The sequence below is a fragment of the Pleurodeles waltl genome, chromosome 8 (assembly GCF_031143425.1).
Source record: "Pleurodeles waltl isolate 20211129_DDA chromosome 8, aPleWal1.hap1.20221129, whole genome shotgun sequence".
Taxonomy (NCBI): domain Eukaryota; kingdom Metazoa; phylum Chordata; class Amphibia; order Caudata; family Salamandridae; genus Pleurodeles; species Pleurodeles waltl.
The window spans coordinates 1238315627-1238341478 of NC_090447.1; the positions used below are offsets into that span (position 1 = coordinate 1238315627).

At 43.8% G+C, this 25852-nt stretch overlaps 1 protein-coding gene across 4 annotated transcripts in view; it reads left to right on the forward strand.

Moving 5' to 3' along the window:
- DCLK1 (doublecortin like kinase 1) overlaps positions 1 to 25852 on the forward strand; it is a 1081753-nt gene that overhangs the window by 1009741 nt on the left and 46160 nt on the right. For 2 of the 4 annotated variants that reach the window (XM_069205533.1, XM_069205535.1), the window contains one exon: positions 14699 to 14772. The exons of the other annotated variants lie outside the window; for them this stretch is intronic. In XM_069205533.1, coding sequence (XP_069061634.1) covers positions 14699 to 14772 — 74 coding nt within the window. The remainder of the gene's footprint in view (positions 1 to 14698; positions 14773 to 25852) is intronic. 4 annotated transcript variants of the gene reach the window in all.

The following is a 25852-nucleotide window of genomic DNA, read 5'->3' on the forward strand; positions in this document are numbered from 1 at the left end:
CGAATGGTAGCCACATGGTTCACCATAATTCAAATGTGCACATTTTACAACTCATAGTATTTTCTCTGTTAAGTCTTTAAAGTGTAGGGTAATTAATCACCACATGCTAACTTCTATGCCACTAATATATTAATAAAATTTGATCTCTCTCATAGTCTATACAGAAAGATCGCCCCATTGGAGTTAATATTAGAAAATCTACATCAACTGGTATGATATTTTTATAAACAATATTTGGGACACAATATTTATGTCAGACATAATTTCTTTAGACAATATTGTAATATATGACCAGCCCAAAGAGGTTCTCTTCTCATTTAAAGAGGAAGGCACACCTGACCATAGACAGCTTTAATTACTGCTTTGTTTGGGATTTATTTGGCATGTTTTTAAAGTGTCAAATATATTTTAAAATGTTAGCTCTTCAAATTAGTAAAGACATAACAGTAGTTCAATTTTAGACAGCCACTCTGAAGTCAATATTTTGAAAGTTCAACCGTACTATGCTGACAGCAGAATACCTGCCTTCATACATTTACAATTTCCCACCCTTACGTTCCACACAGTATCTCTTCCCTTGCAGTGCACAGGAAAGATCAGAAAAACGTACACTTACTTCAGGAGACAAAGGCAGTCATTCTGACCCTGGCGGTCATGGACCGCCAGGGCCGGGGACCGCGGGAGCACCGCCAACAGGCTGGCGGTGCTCCCAAGGGCATTCTGACCGCGGCGGTATGGCCGCAGTCAGAGACGGAAAACCGGCGGTCTCCCGCCGGTTTTCCGCTGCCCTGTGGAATCGTCCATGGCGGCGCAGCTTGCTGCGCCGCCATGGGGATTCCGACCCCCTCACCGCCATCCTGTTCCTGGCGGTTTTGACCACCAGGAACAGGATGGCGGTGAGGGGTGTCGTGGGGCCCCTGGGGGCCCCTGCAGTGCCCATGCCAAAGGCATGGGCACTGCAGGGGCCCCCGTAAGAGGGCCCCTAAAAGATTTTCAGTGTCTGCCATGCAGACACTGAAAATCGCGACGGGTGCTACTGCACCCGTCGCACCCTTCCCACTCCGCCGGCTCCATTCGGAGCTGGCTTCCTCTTGGGAAGGGGTTTCCCGCTGGGCTGGCGGGCGGCCTTCTGGCGGTCGCCCGCCAGCCCAGCGGGAAACACAGAATAACCGTGGCGGTCTTCTGACCGCGCAGCGGTATTCTGGCGGCTCCCACCGGCACCGCAGTTACCGCGGCCGGCGGGAGTCAGAATGACCCCCAAAGTCTAGTGCAAGCCACATGTGCTATAGAAATTGATAAGGTCAGATTAAGCTTTCTATCATTCACGCTGGCTGAATGAATCCTGGACAAAAGCTTCTTCAGAGTAATTCTGGCATAGTTGAGGATTATGTGGTCAAGTGATGCACCCTGGGGCTCTCTTTGTTCCACTTTTCAAATTGTGTGTGCAGATGTTCCTTGTTTTGTTTTATTTGTGAATGCTGTCTCATTGCTAGCTATGAACTGTTCTTCATGCTTTGCCCTAATTATTGATTTTGTTTGTCATTGCCTGAGCTGCAGTACCGTTCACAGGAAGGGATTCTCTTTAAACAAAGCTCTCCCTGATTCGTGACCTATTTCACCATCACATTCCACATATCCATTGTTCATGCAATATGTGGTGATATGCCCTCAACACCTAAATCCTTGTCTAGTGGACTGCCAGCACGCATACCAATGAATTATACTGCCCAGGTCCTCCCCAGCAGAGATTTATTTATTTTGTTAAAGATTCCTTTAAAAAAGTATGTCTCCTCAACTTAGCTTGTTTTTTTAAAGATATATTTGGTGATTTTGAAAAATATAATTGACCACAATTCTGTTATTTTTAATGTAGTTGCCAAAAGGCAGGGCTCTGCAATACTAATGCAATGGTCCTGCATTAGTGTGAGATTCAGCCTAATGGCTCAACTGAGTTTACAAATTCATGCAATATTGCACTTATTTGAGATTTGTACTTAATTGGTTCTTATCAAGTCCTCTACATTAAGTATCAAGCTCAAATAATGATGAGGTAACTTCATACATGGCATATAGTATCCCCTGCCATACATTATAAGGATAATGCAGTTACTGTGGAGTTCTGCGACACAAAAGGATGATGGACAGAGTGCTGAAGCTTTTCAAACACTCACCCCCAGTCACAGATCTGGTTTTAATCCATCATTCTTTTTCTCATCATGCCACCCCAGTTTGGACCCAGCCATATGCAAATCAGTCTTGACCCTGTTCCCCATGGGAACAGTACAGCCTGAACTGTCAGGCCAGGTCCTCTCTGGGCCGGAAACAAGCATCCTGGGACCAGTTTCAGGGTATCACTCTTCATCAACCAGGCTAGCTTGAATCCAGTGGCACAGTGAGCACAAGCACAGGACCCACATCTGGGCATACCCTTCCCACTTAGGGTGACTTCAGTAACACAAAAGGATGATGAACGTAGTGCTGAAACTTTTTTAACACTCACTCCCAGTCACAGACCTGGGGTTAATCCATCGTTCTTTTGCTCACCATAAAGTGGAATGAGGACAAAAACTGAATTCCTCATAAGATTGTGGGTCACCAAGGTGACTAACAATATCCTTTTAAAGTACTGCAAAAGTTATTTTATTCCTTACGATATAAAGTCACACAATCACAGTTGCCACAAACTGCATAAGTCCCTGGGCCCAAATTTATGAGATTTTGGCGCAGGGTAGCACAGCAAGTGACCTTGCTGCGCTGCCCTGTGTCAAAGGGAAAGGGCAGGAATGTGCCATATTTAAGCAACATGATGAATTCCTGTCCTTTCCCCTGTGATTACTCTGTTTTGGCAGCCCAGTGCCAATGCAGGCACCCCGTTGCATGCAGGATTCTTTTGTGCAGGAAGGGGTGTCTTCCTACACAAAAACAATCCTGGGAAGTTTTTTCCTCTTTCATGTGTGCAAGAAAAAACAAAAAGAAATAAAGATATTTCTCCTCGTGGGGAGGCATAAGGTTTTGGTGCATTGCCAGGTTTACAAAGTCTTGTAAATCCCAGGATGCATCAAAATCAGTGGGTGTTATGTGGGAACACCCACCGCAATGCCCACTGAACTCCTCCATAGCTCAGAGTAAGGCAATGCAGCAATTTGCGCTGCCCTGCTTTACTCCATATTTATGGGGCCATTCTAAGCCATGCACAGTGGCTTTCTGTGGCATTATAAATATGATTTAGTGGTTTGCGCCGGTATTGCATCACAAAAAGTGACGCAATGGAGGCACAAGGGCCTCATAAATATGGGCCTTGGTGCCTTCTTCTTTCATGTTCATTGCAGACAAGAAGAACAAAAACATACTCTGTACTGTAAAATTAAACACACTGCATTTTCAAAAAGATATTAGAATCGGTTTAATGTAAGTCAGTTAAAAAATACATCTTAGAAGTTTTAGAAAATAGCTTCCCTGCAATGACCTACAGCATGGAAAAATAAACATTTTTTATAACTATCTCCCTTACACTAATCTCTTTTTCTTTTAAGAATATTATATGAGAAGAAGGAAAAGACAGTTATCTTTTTCGTTGTTTAAAGTGCAGCTGCAGTTATGCTTTTTTCACCCTGGCTGTGTACTTTAGCAGCAGCAATTGTGATGTCAGAAGTCAACAGTAATAATGCATGGCGCAGTGGATTTACTCTCTCAGGTGAAGTCTTTGATGGCTGTGAGACCTCTTAACAGGAGGCAAGCTCAGTCCAAGACCTTGGAGATCACTTGTGGGGGAAGGCAAAGTCCTTCCAACAGAGTCAGGGAACAGTAGGCAGCAGGGCAACAAGCAGGAGAGCAGTCCTTCCAGAAAAGCTGTCCAGATGAGTCCTTTGGCCAGCATGGCAGCCTTTCTGACAGAATCGAGTTGCAGGTCCAGTAGTGTCTGATTTGAGGGGAGTCAGAGACCCAGTATATATACTCAAATGTGCCTTTGAAGTGTGGGAAACTTCAAAGAGTGGTTTTGAAGTGCACCAGTTCCCCTTTCAACCCAGTCCTGTCTGTCTGAAGATATGTGAGGGTTTATCAGTCCTCTGTGTGGAGTCAGGACACTGGCTTTTGAAGTGTAAGTGAGAGCCCTTCCACCCTTCCTGCCCAGAAAGACACATCAGTATGCAGATGAATGCAAATGCGGCTGAGTGTTCTGCAGGGGCCATTAGAGTGGAGGAGCGTCATCGTCCCCGACCAGCAGCAGAAGCTGCACAACCTTTCACAATGAAGGGATAACAAACTATGGCCCATATTTATACTTTTTGAGCACCGCATTTGCGCCACTTTTTCACGCAAAAGCAGCGGAAACTTACAAATACAATTGCATTTTGTAAGTTTGCGCCGATTTTGCATCAAAAAATTACGCAAATGCGACGCAAAAAAAGTATAAATTTGGGTCTATGTTTATTATCCCTTTGTTGTGAAAGGGGTGGGGCCACGGGGTGATAAGCAGTGAGAGGAGTGCACTGTGCACTCCCCTCAGTGCGCATGTATGTTTGGCTGGCCGTCTCGGGACGACGAAAAACACATGCAAAGTAGGCTGTCGGGCTGGAGAGAGCCTGCACAGGCTCCCAGTTTCCAGGGAGCGCCCTGGCTGGGCACTCCCAGCCAATCCTGACTCTGCTTTGAGAAGCGTCAGAACTGGCCAGAGGGCAGGCTGGGAGCCCGTGCCTGCAGCAAGATAGAGGAGAGGAGTGGCGCGGTTCGGAGCGACGTAAGTTTTTATTTATTTTAATTTTTTTATTCATTTTTAGACCCACTCCCACCCTACGTGCGCCGCACCCACCCCACTCCTTATGAGTGAAGCAAGCCGTGACTGGTGTCCTGCGTTTATGGCTGTCTAGGTGGAATGCACAAGGGGAGCTGTCAGCCAGCACAGACCAGACATGCTCTGGAGACTGGCTGTAAGACACATAGAGCAGTAAGTGCAGAGAAATGCCTACTTTCGAAAAGTGGCATTTCTAAAATAGTAATGTTAAATCCAGCCTCACCAGTAAGCAGGATTTCCCACTACCATTCCAACTATACCAAACATGACAAGGGCACTCCTCTCAGATCAGAAATTACCACATAAATGTATATAAGGGATTTCCCAATGCTGGCCTGTGAGAGGAGCAGGCTTCACAATAGTGAAAAATGGCTTCTTTTTTTTTCACTATTACGACATGTACAACTTGCAAGTACATGCCCTGCCTTTTACTTACAAAGCACCCTGCCCTATGGGCTGCCTAGCGCCTACCTTAGGGTGACTTATAGGCAATAAAAGGGGGTGTTAAGGCCTGGCAAGTAGTTTTAAATGCCAAGTTGAAGTTGCAGTGAAACAGCAATGGCAGGCCTGTGACATGGTAAAGGGGCTACTTATGTGGTTGTGGCACAATCAGTAATGCAGGCCCACTGGTAGCATTTAATTTACAAGCCCTGGGCACATATAGTGCACTTTACTAGGGACTAATAGGTAAATTAAATATGCCAATTGGGTAGTAGCCAATGTTACCACTTTTAGGGAAGGAAGCACAAGCACTGATCAGCAGTGGTCAAGTGTGAAGAGTCCTAAAACCCGCAAAAATGAGAACAGACAGATAGAAGAAGGCAGGCACAAAGTTGGAGGAAGACACCCTAAAGCTGTCAGGTCTGACAAGATGTCATCAGTGATGTCATACATGACGTCATAGAACATGTCATGAGTGATGTAATATGGAGGTCATAAACAGTGCATGGCCGGGACGCAAGTTATAGTTAGCTCTCCTAATTGGTGAATTTTGGTTTTTTTAGTACAAAACATTATTGTTGTCACTGACAAACTCACCTAACTATAATGTTACTTTAACCTTTGTTTTTCAGAGAATTTCTAGGGGTCTTTTTTAACAAAAAGTAATATTACCATGTGTAACTCCCACCCCCTGACATGCACGACCTTTAACCATAAGAGGTGAATGGCAGGTTGCAGGGCCTGCAGCCAACCCGTGAATGCAGCCAACACTACGTTGCACACAACCTTCGGCCATGTGCAGTGAGGGTTGGCCACAAGGCTTCGCCTGCAGCCAGGTCCTGTGGTCAACCCCCCCAAAGGCAGCCAACCCCACACTGCACACGGCATTTGGTCGTGCACAGCGGGAGATTGGCCACAGGGCCTGTCCCTAGGGACCAAATTCACAGGACTTTTCTTTTTTAAAGAAGAGTGGGACCACTTGGTGCCTTCCCCAAGTATTATTAGGCCCTGGGGACCCCATCCCCAAGAGCTATTTTATTAATGAGGGAGGGCGTGTGACCCCCGTCCCCAAGCCTTATCCCTCAGAACTTATTTTTATTAAGGGGGCATGTGCACCCTCTCCCCAACCATTATTAGGCCCTAGGGACCCCATCCCCTGGGCATTTTTTTTATTGAGGGGAGCCATGTGGCCCCCCACATTAGCCTTATAAGACCCCAGAGAATGCATCCCCATGGCCTTTTTTTAATTAAGAACCAAACCCATTCAGGAAGCAGCAGAATGCTATACAGAGCCAACGGCAAAGATACAGTCAACAAATGATTGAAGAAGTAGGTGGGTACTGAGAGCAAAGGTGGACTCTTTTCAGCATCATGGTGTAATGTTCTTTAAAGAGGTGTCTCTTTAGCTGTTTCCTAATTGAAGCAGGGTTGGGTCCTGATTGATGAATGGATGTTGTCCCTGATCCTAGGTGCAGGGTATGAAGAGTGTGACAGGGTTGAGTCATCACTTCTTGTGATGACATGTTTATTCCGCGTATATTCGAATTAATCCCCATCAATGCTGTAGGGCGTGTTTCCTGCTTGTCTAGTGCAAGGGGGTGTAACATTGGTATCCAGTGCTGGTTGGGCCACACTTTGCAAGATTAATGAATAATTGGTTTAGGTCTGAGTGTGTGCAGCGACACGTTCCAGTAGGGCATCGAGCACAAGGGTCAGAGCCTTTTAGGGTACTTAGCTTCGATCACAGACGGGCCATATAAAATAAAATATATTCCACCCGCTCCTAAATACTTGTAAAACCTTTCGGCGTAGATAAGGACACCGTGGAAGCTTTATTATTTCTAGGAACCTTCTTCGTTGCACGACTTAAATGGGGGAGGGTTGTGGGGGGATCGTTGGGGGCAGACTAAAACCTTCCTCCAGATGAAAAAATGTAGCTTCATTAAAAAAGAGTAAATCTCTGGTCCTCTTGGCAGAGGATAGACACTGCTTCATGGCATGCATGTGTCTTTGTGTGAGTTTTTCAATTCCTCGCGCCTGGGACACTGTGTTATTTTCTGTTGAAATTAGGGGCCTACAAAGAACAATTAGATGGGCGATGTTTTTCATAGACTTTATCTACTGATCTACCCATAGTTTCCTGAGATTCCCACATTCCGTCCATTTTAGACCCCACAGAGTTTTTCCCTGGAATCGGAGAATGGTCATATTTTAGAAAGATTAAGGTATGTTCTCAAGGAACAACTTTGCAACTTCACACACTCTCCCCAAATTGTAATGCAGCTATTTTATCCCATCCCTCTGATTTACTTCTCGGGGTTTTAAATAATACTGATATCCGCAAAATGGCTAAATGCTCTATCATATAGATGGTAAATCAAAACATTTATACGCGGCCTCTCGTAAAAGCGTACTGTACAGCAACGCTGATAAACGCACTCTAAACCGACAGTGAAGACTAATAGAACGTCATGTTTGACGTGAAGGTTATGTGAGGTCTTAGGCCTGGCCAGGGCAGGGCAGTGAACCAAGCTGTGGTCAGCACATGGCATCCCTGTAAGCAGAGCGCCTGCCAAGGAGCCGCTCAACCCCAATCAGCGAGGGCCCACTTCTGTCGGCCTGCTAATCCCTTCCAATCAGAAACAGCCTCCGTGGTGAAGAGCGAAACGGAAAAATGTTCCATTCGTTCCATGTGTACTCCAAACAGTTCTTAAGTAAAGAAAACTCGGATTGCATTCATTATACAGAGAGAACGTTGCAGAGTATTGTTCACTGGACTAGAACAGAATATGGAAGGCCTGCGTGGCCGGAGAGACGTGCCTGGTTGCGCCTTCGTTTCAGGGAACACAAACACCCTCGAAACTTCAAAAAAATTGAATCGTTTTTGCTGCAGAATTTCAAATAATAACGTATTGCTCCTTCTGGAAATAATTGTTCGTCGGTTTAAAGCTCTGAACGACGCTTAGGGCAGTTTATACCAAGGACTATCCCACGGTGCAGGGAGCAGTCCAACAATTCGTAACTTACCAACAGCTCTTGTATCGAGTCTATTACCTCAGGGGGTCCTTCAAATGATCACCCACGAACGGCGGAGGACACCACCCCCACAAACTCCGCCCCCGTCCCGCCTCCCCACACACACAGGTTATTCAACATCAGCTGCATGTCTTTATGCCCAATCCAACGCCTCGTCGTGGGTAGTAAATGCTGTATATAAATGTAATTTCAACTCAGTACAATTCGGTGCACTTTTGTACAAGTTCTGTAAAAACGTATAAGTAAACAATATCTCTGGAAGGTGCAAAGCATCGTTTATATGTGGTAGATGGAGTTTAAAACTTTGTCGCAAAGTGGAGTGAAGTCACCCTTCATGAATATGGTGAGGGTTCAAACCTGCGCCACCGCAGGCCTGTGACTGACTAGAAACACGGCGCATTTCTTAACTCCCAAGGGATATGAAGGGCGATTTAAGGAGCTAAACTTGCGCAGAATGAACGAGCGCAGGGGTGCGAGTCTGTTGCAAACGTCTTCAAATTTCGATCTACAAGACAAAAAAAGTATTCATTAGAGGAGGTATATACGTAAAAAATATTTTCTACCATACAAGTCAGAACGTTAGTGAATATGGCGTAACGAAGGGATGTGGGAGAGTGATGCATAGGGGTTGAGAGGGTCTATGTAGTAACAACATTACAATTTATTCCTACTGAAGGGGGAGTGTGCGGCTAAAATAGCGCAACCAAAATAGGTGAATTTATTTACAAAGATTTGGAATAAACAGGAGGAATTAAGAGAATTAAATGGGCAATGTTAAAGCTAAGATGTTTAGAGTTTGTGCTATATGGTTACGTAGGAAAGTGTGAAAACTGAATTGATGTGGGCGTCCATGTCTTTGTGAAAGCCAACGTGTCACTGTATTTCTGAAACGTAATCTCCTTGGGAACACTTGGAAAGGTTACCAGACTAACAGCAGTGTGATTGGTTGAATGAAAAAACAGGTAGTTTCTCTTCTGCATGCAGTTCGCTCCTTTTACACTAGATGGCAGCAATGAACCAGCATAGTCAGAAATCTCTGCAAAAACTGCGAAAAACGCTGAACTTATTTTTCCCCGGTTAAAAAACATATAGCCTTGTTTTGACAGGGATACTGCTTGAAGGGAGGGAGGCCGCTTTCATTGTTCGAAAACCGTTATGAACGAGCCCATCATACCAAAGCCGCGGGTCGCTTGAGAACAAATAAAAGACGGAGGAACCAGGAGAGCCCAAACTGTTATTCAAAGACATTTGGGTTGCTGAGACTTGACGTAGAACTTAGCACCCACCATTTCAATTACACCCCCTCCCACCCCCCGGCACGAAAGAATGCATGGACCTTTTGCAGCATGAATACAAAAAGTGTAAAATCTACAACCTCTCACAATGTGGTTTCGTACCTAACAGACCGCAGGACCCGTTTCAGAAACAGGGCCTGAGGCCATTGGGCGGGGGCGCACCGAGCACAGGTGAAGCGCTCACGTTGCCGTCTAGCCGCTACTGGAAATGGGAAACGATGAATCCAGGAAAATTCGAGTTCGATATGTGGCTGCGGGAAAGGGATGGAGCCGCGAGTGGCGGAGTCATGAAAAGCAGAATTTGACAGTCAATTCATACATTTCTTTGTTAAAAAAAAACCCTTCCGCAATTAAAATGGAAGCATTGATAATTGTGACTATAAACTTACTCTGGGTTAATTGGTGACAAAGAGGCAGCATTTTAAATTATCTTAAGGGGTTAAAGCACCTGCTGCAGCAGTGCTTAATTTGTACATAAAAACGTGCCGTTGCCCAAAGCCCTCCTCTTAAAAACGTGGCTGCTGCAATTAAATGATCGACAACCAAATACCAAGGCAGTGTAATCCTGGATCCATCTCGGGTCTCTTCACTCCATTTACAGCCACTCCCTGCTCCTTCAGCTCACTCTTGCAGCTTTCTGCTTTCTTCCATTGTGACGCGTTTTTGTTTTTCTCTTCCTCCGTCTTTCCCATATGTGTCTTTTGCTCCAGTAAATGTTTGAGGCAGAAAAATAAGCGCGGGCCCTGAAAAACAAGTGCTGGTGCTCCACACCGGAATGAACAACCACAAATGAAGCACTGTGCTGCAGAGATCTTTGTGTGTCCAGCAGTTTTTACGGAAGGGTAATAAAAATAAGTTGACTCCACTGGTTAATTCACTTGCTGGAAAGATCTGAGTTTTCTCTGTTCACAGTTTTGTCTCCAAGTAGCACAGAGAGTTAGCTTGCCTGCTGACAAGTACTCTGTGTAACAGGCCGATCACATAATTGCATTTAATGTAGCTAGCTCTGTGGGTTACAGCTCTTGTCACATAAGATCCATTTCCTACTTTATGTTTATGATTTTTGAATCCTTGTACTATAGCAGATTGAACTATGAACCAGCATCAAGGCATGGGTTTAGAACCTTGTAGGTTTTTAATCAATCTTTCATTATTGCTAACAAGGGCACTTTTGGGTAGTAATAAAGTCTTATTAGTACAGACAACTTCAACCACTGAGTTACAATTTAAATCGCAACTTACTGTTTCTCAAGAACATGCATTCCTAACATATAATGCCTTCCACTATGGACGATACATGACTCCTTTTACTGTCCTACGTAGCATTTCCCGTACATTGATTTACAAACTTGTATGATTTATTGTCTATGCACAATGCATGTGTGATGGAAAATACTCCAACACGTCACATTGGGATAGCACTAAAAAAAAATGAAATAAAAAATGAGTGCTATCCAAATCGTTATTAGTGTAATTACTCATTCAGACAGATACATCTGACGGTCTCACAGTGCATGCATATCTCTTAAATATCGCTGTAGAACATGGTCAAAACCCTACTTCCAAACCATAGCTCCCATGCCTTCCAAATCATGAAAGTGAAAACAGAAAAGTCCCCTCACTTGCTGAGCGAAACAGAAAGTAGACAACCTGCTGACATTGCCATATGTGACCCAAAGACACACCCCAGGACAAATTCAGCATATAACACTGGGGACAGTCCGGATCGAACTAAAAAATGACTGCCAGACCTAGGATCTTACTGGATCCCCTCATCTTCCTAATTTCCTGCAATGTGTCTAGCCCTCCTTGAGTTTCAAAGCAGCAGATCTGGGATTTGACTGGATCCTCCTAATTTCCTGCACTCAGTCCCGCTCTCCCTTAAGTATCGAAGCAGCAGATAAGCACCCACTGCCCTGCTTGTTATACATTGTCTCCCATTTGCCACATGGCATGATGACGTGGAACTGATAATGCTACTCATGGAAACAGCACTTACAATCATGCATTAAAGTAGCAATGGCAGGTGTGGCTCTTAAAATCTCTGTACATGTCCATGCTTAGATTTGCATGTCCACTCTAGCTGAGGGATGGAATGTAATTATGTATTCTGCCACTTAAGTATTGCAGTAGGAGGTGGGCTACAGGCCAGCGTTGTGGGCAAAGGGATTGTCTGTTCCTTCCACTTTCCCTTGTGACAGCCATTACCTAGATAAAAGGTGCTGCAAATGGTGTGTGTTGATACAATGTTGAGAAGTAGCTGATCCATAAAATACCTATTTTTCATTGCCTACACTAGTTGAGATTGGGACAAAACACCTGTCAATCCTGCCTATTGTGTCTTGTATGAACATGAGAAGATCTGATGAAAGGAGAGAAGTGGTATCTAGCAAATGCTAAGGTATTGCTCATACTTGAATGAAAAGGATGTGGGAGAATCAACTATCCCTTTTCAGTACTACGCCACTCTACTAATGCTTTGTCACGTGCTAAAACAATGTTTCAGTTGCCACAAGTTTTATTATCCTTTTTTGGATGTGTATCTTATTTTCCTGTAAATCCTTTTTATTAAAACTGATCAGGCTAAACGTGAATCACTAGTGTAGCTTTTTCCTTAGATGTTTTTATTCTTCAGCCCTTCGATGTCCACAAGAGGAACATTCCTGAAATTAGAGTACACATTTATGAACACTTTGTGCCATGCAAGGTCTCCAAAAGTGACACACACTGGAACAATGTTTTGATGTGGAATTTTGTTTCCAGGGCAAAACTTGTTTTGTGCTAGAAAGTAGCTCTAAAGTTATACTTTGCATCGAGGGGGTATCCCATGTGTTGCACATGGGTGTTCCCACACAACCACCCATGGTGTTTGATGCCAAATCTTGTCAAATATAATTTTTAAACAGGGCTTTGCACCAAACATTAACATCTCTTTGAGGCATGCACAAAGTTACAGAAAAGTTTTCTCTTCTCCAACGTTTTCTAACTTTAACTGTACAGTACTCAAACTAGGACACATTTTAAGCTATGTCTGAGGGTATTATTTTGTACAAACCCTATGCTCATCTCGTGCACATACAGGGGTGTAACAAAGGACCCTGCAGCCCTTGTGGTGCGAGGGGGCCCCTAAGCTCCAGGTGGCCCCCTCAGTACAGCACCTGGCCTGAGTGAGTCCGGAGGGGGGGCCCTCTCCATGTTCTGTGCAGGGACCCCCCCTCCAGTTTTGTTGCGACATTGTGCACCTACCTTTTCAGTGTGTGGAAAGGCTTGTGCGCGGGGCTAGGCTGCAAGAAAGAGCACCAGCCCAGGTGATGAAAGTCGCGGCGCTATATCTTTGTAGGTATGTCTCTGTCCTGCTCTATCCCTTCCTCTCAGCGCAGCATGATGAATGAACAATTAGTAAATTTGGCCTTACGTGTACTGTACATCGTGGCTGTTAGCACCTAATTTACAAGGGTGTGCTACTGTTAGAGTCTATCAATAGAGTAATGGGTGAAAGCTTGTTCGAAATCAAGACTGCTTCAAGTAGCTATATATAAGCTGTGGTTTATTGAAGGGAGAATGGCTATCGGGTTTAAGCGAGGAATGTTGACCATGCTAAGAAGTGCTATGAAACTTGTACACTTGTCCTTGAAGTCAGTATGTCTATGTAATATTTTCATTTGGATAATTAACCGGTAAGTAAACAAGCCGTAAGAGCAACCAAAGGGCAACAGTATTTGTTCTGAAGTCATATATATATATATATATATATATATACGTATATATATATATAGATAGATAGATAGATAGATAGATAGATAGATAGATAGATAGATAGATAGATAGAGAGATAGATGCAGCACTTCAGATTTTAGTTCACAACAGCCTTCCTAGTACATGAGTGTCCTAACTGGTACTGCACCCCGTACTACCTATTCTAAGTCTTAATACCTCACCATAAAGTGCTTGTGACAAATATTAATTCACAGATATCGATGCCCAAAGGTGCATTCATTCTAAAAAACATTTTGCTTTGTAGAAATTACATTTTAGACCAAAACACGCTCACTAGTTCCAAAAACCCGCCAGCATGTAAGTGTATCCTTATCAGACAGCTGCTGTCACAAGCTCCATATTTATAAGTTAGTCAGAAAGTTTCTTAAAAGAGAAATGTGATTTAATAAGTTAATTGGAACAAGTACACTAATAAAAACAGACTGTCACATGCATTACTACAGTGCTAAGGCCAAATCGTATGTTATAACCACAGTAGAGCATAACTGATTTCAGAAAATACTACTTTGAGGGTCACAGATTACTTCCTAGAGTCACTTTACAGCAGAAAACGACTTGGGCAGGGATCATATTCACAAGGACTTGTTATTCACTGCACAGATTTAATTCACTGTGCTAGAGTTATGGTTACACACCTTTGCTTATAACTACTAAAAGACAAAACGGTAGCTGTAGATCTGCAGAGAGTAATATGCTATTTATTAAATGAACAAACGCGTGTATTACAGCTAGCACGCAGGTGTAAAGTCCAGTCTTATTGCCACACTTCAGCAAAATGAGCATGAGAATGACACAGCTTACTCCCTGGCAGATTGCATGTTTCAGTGACTTTGAACAGCGGGACAACCCTGCTAATTCTCACGAGGCCTCTTCGGTTTCATTTTACCTCACTGCACCAACTTAGCCCACATTCATCCTGATCTTAGTATATAAGGAAAAAAAATCAGAAAAAAACACATCAAGGGTCACTTGTTGCTTCACCTGTCATTAGTCATAGCTTCTTCCCACACTGAAAAAAAAGATAATAAACAGCAAATTTCACTGCGCACAGCTGCACCTCTCTCTCTCTCTCTCAGCATCGCACTAATGAAAGTTGTGGCACAGCACTCAGTTACAATCAGTGCTTGCCCAACTCTTTCTTTTTCAGTCATAGATCCTGACATATCACACAGCTTAAAAGTCACATATGTCAACACAGGAGGCGTTTTCCTTTTATTGTGTGTAATTTTGAATGTACAGTATTAGGATGCAAGTTGTGAGTAGCTTGTGAAAATGCCAGGAGTGAGCTCATGAAATGGAGTCTTGATTCTAAAGCGCAATGCCGATCCACTGAGTTCCCCCATTTCTCTCTGCTCAGCTGGACCACGGGTTTACCATCAAGCGATCAGGGTCTTTGGACTACTACCAGCAACCAGCAATGTATTGGATAAGGTATGAGATGGTGCAGTGCCCACTGTCAGTGTTTCCATGGCAACGTGCTGGCAGTCTTCATTCCCCAGTCCCCTCGGTGGATAAACATGCTTTTGATTTGTTCTCCAGTCCATACGCTGCTTTATCAGTTCCATTCTAACCGTGATGGGGATACCACACCCGCTCATTTACTCTCTTCAGCCATTATCCACACCAAATTTGCCCGCTTCTCTCCATCGCCCATGCGCAGTATCAGTTCTCCCTGCAGTTAAAAGGACAGTATATATGTCCATGCAGTTGGCCTTTCCCCATTGATGTGCGGGCTACAGTTTGATCCATGTAGCGCCCTGGCACTGCATCTTCTCTGCAGGGCTGTATACTGTCATTTTACAGCCACGCCTACACAATCCTTACTTTAGGCTGAACAATGCATTGATGTGGAGGGGCACGTTACTCCTTGTGGTGCAATGAAACATTAGAATGCATTGTATGCGAGAATCACTTTGGTAAGTTTGTGTGATCTCCCCGTCTCCATTTCTCTGTTTTATATACTGTCTTTTTATTTAAAGAAACCCCTTTGTGTCATCATACGTAGCTGTTTTGCATGCATTTTGTTTTCGAGTATCGTGATCTCTGCTTTGGTAACTGTGATGTTTTTGAATACTACAGAAACTATTGCAAACAGTGAATATTTGACTCTGTATTAGAGCAGTCATTTATTGAGATAAGTAGTTCCAATTCGAGACCATTCCCCAGATTTGTCACATTGGGGGAGGCTGGAGAGGGCCTGTCTTGGTACCTGCTGCTAAGAAGTTACATTGTGCGTATATATACAGGAAAGACCATGCTCCCAAAATTACAAGTATCATTTCTATTCTTTTGGAAAAGAAATCTACAATGATGTAGGAATGACAACTTTATTAGGATAACAGTTACAATTGATTGCTGTCTCTCAAGACCACATAGGTTCTATCCACAGGTCCTCCAGCCACATGCAGCCAAAGACTTTGTCAGGCTGAAATAATATGTTGGTTTCTTTTTTTCTGTTTCTATTTTGATGCAATCTTTCTGACTCTGATCACTGTACGGCTTTCATTGTTGATGTTGATGTTCATGAAAACACCAGTGCAGAATATTGCATGCTTATCAGCTTCTCATTTGTGGAACATTATACTGTTTGCTGCTAGTCCGTTTTCTGTTTTCAAAAAGGTGGAAAATTTAAGTTAAAAAGAGAAGAACTACTGGCAATAGCTCAGTAATGAACTAAATAAATGGCTCATGTCTTAAACCGCAGTGCCTATCGGGAACCTTCATGAATTAAATAGTGTACATACTTGATGAATTTGAGGGCTGTGGGACATGATGGAGACATCCAAACGCCTAAAAGCAATTAAGAGTATAAGGGCAATCATTTTCAATGGAAGAACTAGAGCTCAAACCTTAGACTCAAAGAAGGATTACACAGTTCGTCCTTAGAAAGGCTAGTGGATGCATGCACAGCAACAAGTTGGACAAACAAAATTGTGATAGACTTAACTCATTTGTGTATACATGACAACATCTATTCTGACTATGCACGATAAAGCTAGCGGCCATTTAGGGCTAGAGCGTAAAGGGTAACTGAAAGGATGGATAGTCCTTCTCTGTCTAACCTTTATGTCGACTGTGTAGAAACACAATGCTTCATAACATACAGAACTGAAAACTCACTAATAGCAACATAACCACATATTTCTGAATCCAATTACAGTTTCATCTTACAAAAGCAACTCTCTGTTGGATTATAACACAATCAATTTCCTTGAAGATGGTGAGCAGCTATCATACCTTCTATTGCATTGTTAAAGCACTGATCTCCCTAACCTCAGCTTAAATACTTTGACTCATGGGTGCACTAATATAGCCTTATAGCCCTATCTAGTAGGCAATACTGGTCATTAAAGGCCTGCTCCAGCGTTAAAGGCCTGAGCCAAAGGCAAGGGCCCTCAACGAGGGAGCAGGACTTTAATGCCTGTATAGCCCAGCTAGAGGTGAGCTATAACGCTATTAGAACATTCTGCCACTAGAGGACAGAATGTTCTAATAAATAAAACAAGTGCCTCACAAGCCCAAGTGTATTAAAATCCCCTCGTGCTCCGTGAGGCCTTTGGTCACAGCAACAGCTGTGGTCAACATTGGAATGTTGGCACTCCAGGCTTCTACCAGCCATCAGAAGCCCAGAGCACTCCATTGTTTTCTATGGAGCTCCCAACATTCCAATGTTCTAATACATCTGATGAACGCTTTCATACGAGGAATATAAGGACACTAGTCAATCTTATCAGGTCTTCAATGTTTCACCAATTTCATGAGAAGATGTTTCTGTGTTTTGCTTTTAACAATGTTTCGTGAAATCCAATTTTCTTAAGAACCAAATGGAAAATTAGCATTATGAATAAATAGCAGGTATTCAAGACACTGACCATGGATGATCGTCCATAGCAGGCAGAGTATATTGAACACTGATCTTAATATTTCCACTGCAGAGAGATAAATAAACGGCTTGTGTAATTGATGAATCTTGATTTCCAGTTGATCCCTCACATTCATCCGGTAGCCCATTCCATATATAATAGTGATCAAATTCTAATGCCCAAAGCAGCTAAAAAATAGTCCTTGTTGATGGGCCAGGAAAAGGTGCAGAAGCATAATGCTATGTGTCAGCTGAGCCCACAGCATGTGACATGTGTTTCCAGTGAAAAAAAGGGGAAACAGCCAACACACTTGTACACATGGAGGAACATCTGCCGGTGAGCTGTACTGTATACAGCAATGGCGACGTACATCAGAATGTTCCGATGCACCAGGTGAGAGCTAGGCACAGACACGCTAAGCATAACACAACAGAAGCCGAACGATTTCATCAACGATTCATTTCAGGGTCCACAGCCCACTTCTGCCTGGAAATGTCACAGCAACATTACTGGATACAGTTGTGCTCGCTGTTTCGGTCCCATTTCCCTAGATTTGCCTTTTCACGAAACACCGTTGACAGGTTGTCTGTTATCTGCAGATCGAGCCAGAGAGCTGCCTGCAGGTTTAGCTCTCCTGGGAATTGCGTGCAACGTCCATTTTTTTCCAGAAGACAGTAAGCAACGTCCTGGCTCTCCCAGTGTGGTCCCTTTGGAGCAGAGCTTAGTCAGGTTGCATGATTTTCTATGTCAGATTTTACATCGCTCCAGTCTCGCATTTGTTAAGTGCATGGGTTAAAAAACAAGTATTGCAGACCAGCGGCTCTAGAGTAAGACAATAAGAAAGAAAAATCGTCCACATTATTTTTTAGATCACCTTTGAACGAGAGATGCCCAGGTGTTCATTTAGTTGCAGGCAAGTCATCTTTTAGCCCAACATTCATGAAAATGGCACCAATAAACACACAGATAGATAGTGCTAGTAAATATTTCAGTATCTCACATTCTTTGACGTTTCTGAAAATGTTTCACGTAATAGCATATCAAATGTTCTATCTTTCTTAACCAGTTGCATCATTTTCCTGGGCTGTCCAGTTTAAATGAAGAAATAAACATCTATGTGCAATACATTTTTTAGGTATGATTGATATTCATATGAATTGTTTGTTTAGGGTATATCGGTATACTATGATGTGATATTGCTAATTATCACATGCTAATTCATTTAAGCAACATATTGTAATAGAAGTAGGAACTGGCAAAGCAAATAGGTCGCCGTTTAATGAGACAAGGCATGCACACACATCTATAAAGAGTTTGAGTCTTCAAACTCGGAAGCCCAGACTTCAGAATGGATAAGCCCGCAGGGCAGATGAGCCCTCCAGAAACGTTTGAGGTGAAGGAGAAAGCAGTGTTCTCTTACTTTCCTTACCCCTCATTAGAACAAAAGGAGTCATAGCTTCTAAACATAAAATCTGGTTCGCCTTTTGAACTCTGCTCCCCAAAAATTCCACAACCGGCAGTCACCAAAATAGCTCAACCATTAACAGATACCATGAATTAAGTGATTAGCTCAGGTTGCTATCTACATCTGTGGAAAGAGTCAGCTGTCAGGCCACTACTCAAAAAGCCCAATCTAGAACCAATGATCTCAAGAACTATCGCCCTATCTCCTTTCTTCCCACACCAGCCAAGACCCTGGAGAAACATTTAAACCAGCATCCTATGGGTTATGTGGAGGAACAAGAATTATTGGATGTGTCTCAATTTGGTTTCAGAAGGAACCATGGAACATAAACCACCCTGGTGTCTGCAACGGATACCATCACACACTTAGTTGATGCAGGGCAGGCAGCGGCTTTGATCCCTTTGGATCCATCTGCTGCCTTCAACACCATCTCGCCAACTCCGCTTACTGAGCAATTACAGGAATTGGGATTAAAGGATTCTGCACTCAATCTGCCCACCTCTTTCCTCAAGGACTGATTCCAGACGGGTACTGTGAACCAATTGATATCTGATCCCTTCTCTTTACCGTGTGTGGTTCCTCAGGTCACGTCCCTGAGCCCTACACTGTTAAATCTTTATGCCTCCCCATTGACAAAGCTGATACTCTTGTTTGGGTTAGAGGCTGTGTCATACGCTGACAACACCCAAATTATTGTGGCCATCACAGAAAACACAGATGCCATTGTGGCTCATTTTAACAACAGTATGAAGACAGTGGCTACTGGGATGGGCAGGAACTGTTTGAAGCTCAACAGTGATAAGACGGAGGCTTTGTTCTCTGGGTGCTAACAAACTACATGGAATTTGAATTGGTGGTCAGATTTATTGGTTACAGTACCTACTCTGACGGAATCAGCAAAAAATCTAGGAGTAATCCTGGACAGTGAGTTATCTATGAATTTGCATGTCAACCACATGGTCGCAACCTGTATTTGGAACATTAGAACCCCACAGAAAGTTTTTCTATTCCTTCCTCGGCCCGCGCGCAGGCAGATAACTTTAGCACTAATTTTCTCAAGGCTGGATTAATGCAATATACTCTGCCTGGATATTAAGAAGGAGGCACAAATAAAATTGCAAATTGTGCAAAATGCAGCTGCAAGACTGACGTTAGAAATCCCAAAACATCAGTCGGTCAGAAAAAGTTTAGCTGCTCTTCACTGGTTACTAGTAAAGAAGCACATCATGTTTATGGCATTGTGCATTGCCCATAAGGCCCTGTATAATGCTAGTCCTGTACGAATCAAAAACATATTTTAATGGTATTTTCTTAGCAGAAATCTTAAACCCGGTAGACCACAACCTGGTTGTTGCCCCCAGATTTTTAAAAAAAAGATGGAGAGGCAGAGCCTTCTCTGTGGCAGCAGCAAGGCTCTGGAATTCTCTTCTGCACCATCTTTCATGCCAGAAGATGCATACGCTCTTCAAAAATGTTTTAAAAACCAGAATTTTGACCTTGTAATGAAACTAGCAGTAGTTTGAGAGACTGTTGAGTGTTTGAGTTGTGCCTCAGGACTAGCTCTCAGCACCTTGACGCCTTGGGCTGATTGTGTGCTCACATAAATCTCTATCATTCATTCATTCATTCATATTTCATTCACACGCAGCCATATAGAAAGCATATTAAATGCAAAAATCCTGGTGTTGCCAGTGCTTTGTAGAGAAGGGTCAGATAGTGGTGATATTGGTATTGGTAATAGTGGTGGTATGGGAGATAGTGTTGTATTGTGCTGGAACTTGTATTATGGTGTTGCTATTGAAGATAAATATAATGGTGGTGTGGAGTTTATCTGGTAGTGGTATTGGTTGTTATGCAATTAGTGGTGGTGCAGTGGTGGTTGGTATTGGAGGTGACTTTGGTATGTGTGGTGGTGGTATTGGTGTTATTGTTGGCAGTAACTGTAGTGGTACTAATAGTGATGGTTGTGTGTTACAGGTGGGTGATATTATTGGTGATGATATCTATATTTTAGTGGTGTTGTTTCCATTGAAAAAAGTTAAAAGAATAGTCACACTTGTAGACACGGATGCATGACCTAGAGTGTGTGGTTCGGGGACACAATTGCTTTTATCTTTGAATTATTTCAGGGTTCATAGCCGCAGCTTCTGTCTGTGGTGGTGATACTGATGTTATTGTTGGTGGTATTGATGGTGGTATTGCTGGTAGCGTCCTTATTGTTGGTACTGTTGTCCTTATTGGTGGCCTGTGTTATGGGTGGTGGTGTGAAATTGGTTGTGGTAGTGTTACAGATTGTGGTAGTGTGTTATTGAGTGTGTCAGTGATACTTGCATAACATTGGTAATATTTGATAATGGGAGTGGTGGTGTGGTATTGGTGGGGTTGTTAATGATAGTGGTGGTGTTTTGTGGTAGTATTGGTTGTGGTTGTATTCCTATTACTGTTGTTGGTGATATTGGTAGTGGTGTTGTGCTATTGGTGGAGGGGGAGGAATCAGTGGTGGTGTTACTGGTGGTGTTACTGGTGGTGGGATTGGGGCAGTGGTAATAGTGGCATATTGATTTTGTGGTGTGGTATTGGAGTTGTAGGTAGTGGTGGTGATATGGGTTTTTATTGTCGGGGGTATAGATGGTGGTGACAATGGTGGTAATGGTGTTGCTGGCCTTTTCGGTGGATTGGTGATGATGCCTTATTGATGGTGATGGTGTGTTATTAATTGTGGTGGTCTGTTATTGGTGGTAGTGGTAGTATTGGTGGTGGTGGTATTGATATAGTGACAGTATTGGTAGTACTGATGGTGTATTAGTGTTGTTGGTATTGATTGTGGTATTGGTGACAGTGGCATTAGTTGTCATTGGATCAGGTGCTAATTTTAGTGATACAGTGGTGGCAATATTTGTGGTACTGGATGTTGCATTAGTGCTGTTGGTGGTACCTTTAGCAGTATTGGTGGTGCATTGTGTTTAATATTGTTGGCATTGATGTGGTACTGGTGGTGTAGGTGGTACTGGTGGTATTGTGGGGTTATAGTGGTACGATGGTGATTTATCAGTGGTATTAGTAGCTGTATTGGTGGTCATATTCGCTGTGACATTGCTTGTGGTAGTAGTGGTACTTCTAGTGATAGTATTGGTGCCACTGGTGTAAGCGATATTGGTGGTGAGGCAGTACCGAAAATCTGCTTTCTCAATACATATATGCAAAAAAGAATTAAAATGTGACAAAACAGGGTGAGGATTGAGTGTGCTTTGTAAATGTGTGGTAGACCCTGATGCAGTGCAGTATAATCACTCCATAGGCGGTGGAAGGATACACAAAACAACTAATAGCATGAGTTGAGATGAATTCTCATCTGGGCAGAGCTAAGATGGAAGAGGCCAATCCAAATAAGCAAAAAGTTCATTGTGTGTGACTAGAATTGCACTCTATAAATACAGTAAGCAGTAGAGTTTGGTGGCATCTGCGTTGTCGAACCCAGACCTACAAAATTAAATAACAATAAAATACAACATAAAATCGAGAACATAAAGGGACATAAATGCACTTGTTTAACATAACAGCTTTATCTTCCCCATCTCCTATTCACTCTTAATATCTAGGAAATGTTAGAAAGACATTCAAGTGAAGGACAGGAAGCTGCAGGCACAAGCTGTCCTATTTCTATCTCCTCCAAAGTCAACAGCAGAAATGAGGAGCTGAAAGCTGAGGAAAGTAGTTCTCCACATTAAATGGAAACAGAACTGAAGGAAAGCATATCAAAGAAGGAAATGCAGGGGAAAGAGGAAGAGGTGGAGAGAATCATGTAAGCTTTTGGGCAGAGAGAGAAATTAGGTAAACAAAGGAGGATTAGCAGAAAAAGAAGAACCAGCACAGGTTGCATCAACATTTTCATAATTTATCCTTCAGTGTGTCAATGTTTTACACTGAGGAAACTGAATGTTCAGGTAGAAGAAAGCCTGCCTTTTGTAGTTCTGGCGCCTCGTCATGATGTTGTTTTTAGCACAGAAGGGGTGAGTTTTTTTTTGGTATCTTAAGTGCATGTAATAACGCAAAATATCCCCGATTGACAGCAGAGCTCAGAAACACAGGGCAGTAACAGCCCCTTTGTGTTCCCGAGCTCGACTGTGAGAAAAAACTGCATTACCTGGGTGATATTTTGAGTTACTGTGTGCCCTCAAGATCTCCAAAAGAAGAGCACAGATCCATCCAGCACTAGCCGAGCCCAGAAAACTGCACCATGATACGGCCTTGGCACTATCAAAATGGAAAAACAAAGTCATTGATCTGGGACCCAATCTCTGTTTCTTTGGGGCCACAGGCAGTGACACAGGTTTATTGTAGTGTAAAAGGCCAGTTATTTAGGACAGGATTGCATTTAGCAACATAACATTTTTAACATGATCAAATCAACTCCAACTTTAAAACCCCACCCATTGAAGCTTTCCCCAATCTTCCTTTTCACTCATTCCCCTCACTTTTCCTACACCCATCTTCCACTTCCACACACCCACACATCCCCCTTTTCCTTTCATCCCCAGCCTTCTTCAGGCATCCCCCATGCTGCCATCCTTGACCTACTTCTTTTCCCCTCTGGAAGGGTGGCCAGGCCCGCATCTGACTTTCCACCCTCCCCCATCTATTGCCACCCAGCACAAACCCTTTAGGCATTTTGCTGCCCCACAAGCGAACCCACGGCAACATTGCGCGTCCTTACACGGACATCCGGAGCCACATCTTCTCACCCCACAAGTCCCCCACAATCAAGCAAACCTCCGTAAGATAATATGCATTACCCAACTCAGACAGGTGCACACCATCATCCCTGAAAAGCCCTGGTTCTTCCTCTACAATCCCTTCATGCTTCAGTACTTTAATGTCATGTGCCTAACAGAAAACCCTCATTGCCCAATTGAGCTTCCTTCGAGCCCTTTCCATAGCCCTGTGTTACATTGCCCCTCTCCATTTCCTCCTGGGCGCAAACTCAGTCCAGACTATGCATGTATCATGCATCTTTTGCTGGAGCAACTCCAAATCACGTTGCATATGATGCAGTAGGGTGAGCCCAGAGAGCCACACCAGATCATTCTCCCCCAGGTGCAGCAATAAAAGATCCGGCCATCCCCAGTTCGGCATCATAGATGTTAGGAAAGGAAGTAAGACACCCCACCTCATTCCGCTCTTCCCCCACGGCAGTCCTAAGGAACACCCATAAATCTGCCTCTCTGCATACTTTGCCACCCAGTGTATGAACGAATGCCCGACCAACCAAGTGACCATTTTTGGAACAATTGTTAATATGAAAACATACCAAACCCATACCCCCCACTCCCAAAACCACCCCTCGAGGTCCTACAACTGATTCCGGTCCCGCAATCAAAGCAGCACGTATTGCTCACAACAATTAGCCACCTTCCAATACGTCTGATCAGCGCCCAATCCAAACCCAAATGAGCTGCCGCTGTTGCCGCACCTGTTCGGAAAGAATGAGTACCAAAGCACTGCGCATGTCTCCCGATCCTCCATATCCCCATCCACAGTACCGAAAACAACTGAAATGCTGTGAGCTTTGTCCCATCTGCCTGACTAAATACTCCAACCCCAATGGCTGCCCCACAGGATCGAAACCCAACCCATTCCGAAACCCAGCATGCAGCAGGATCACCCCCTTTACACAACCACACCCATTTCCCCTACCCTTCTGATCTGTCTTTGACTGTCGCAGTCAGATGCCTAAGCACTCCCCTTGCAAGCGCACCTCCTCCATTCTCACACCCACAGCCTTGCCTACACCTAAAAGCTCCAACACCCGAAATGCCCCAAAAAACATCCACACTATACACAACCTGAATGATGCAAGCTCATGCGCATCTGCACAACAAACCGGCAAAACATGCAGCAGTTCCAGCAACAAATCAAAAGTAATAGCTTCCCACACAGCCTTGCCAGTCCCCCGTCTGACCTTACCCCAACACTTCAACATTCTACCCAATATATTATCCTTGGCCGGATAACTGCCAAAAAACAACTTGCTATAAAAAGAAATACCTGCCAACTTACCACCAATGGTGACTGGTGACAAACCTTTTTGTATCAGAAACAATACAAAACGTAAACATCGGCACTCCAACGTGCCCCTACTCTGTACCCAAAAATTCCCTTCTAAACTTTCAAAATTCTGAAACTCCAACCATGCAAGACGAAAACTCTTCCAAGTGGATTCTGCTAAGGACATCTCCACCAGCCTAATGATCATCACGCTCCCCACTCCCAAATGTCTGCTGGACCGCTGTTTTGTGCTGCTCTGCTCCTGGCGCCAAACTGCAAATACGCTGCCACTGTGAACAAGACAGGGAATCTGCAATAGCATTGTTCACCTCTGGAATATGTGCCACTTAGAAAAAACAATATTGAAAGTTAGACATCGAAGCATAAAACTCCTCAGTAGCCTCGATACCCTCAGATCTTTTGCCCTCTGTCTGTTGACCAGGTCCATGACTGTCATGTTATCCACATGAAATACCACTGTCCTGTTGGCCAGTTTGTCCCCCCCACACTGTCAATTCCACCAGCAGCGGGAAAAATTCCAAAAAGGCAATGCTCCTACCCTGAGCCAACTACTGTGCTGGCCACTCCTCTGCACACCACCTACCATCCCAGAACAGTCCGAAACCAGAGGCCCCCCGCGACGGAGAGTATCTATACCTGCCAAATCGTGTCCTCCTCCCGGAAAGCCATTAAGACCCCATTGAAATCAGTAAGGAATGTTTCCTACACTCTGATGTCCTCCCATACGCCTACTGAGACGTAAGTCCTGTGATGTGGGAGAGATGCTCCCGACATTGCCAGACCCATACGCCTGCAAAAAGTCCTGCCCTCGCCCCTAACCACCCTGCATGCAAAATTAAGCAAACCCAGGAGCTGTTGAGCCTTACGCAACTCAATTTTATGCAAGGCCCGGACTTCTTTCTGGAAGACCAGGATCTCCTCTACCTTCCCAGCTGGTAATCTAGCCACCAATGCCTCAGTGTCCAGTTCTATCCCTAGGAATGTCAACACTCGACTGGGGCCTTCCATTTCTTCCAGAGCCAAAGGAACACTCACCTCCAGAGCCAGCTTTTGAAACCCCTCCAATGCTTTCCTACATGAGTCAGAGCCCCACTATCCTACGAACAGGAAGTCATCC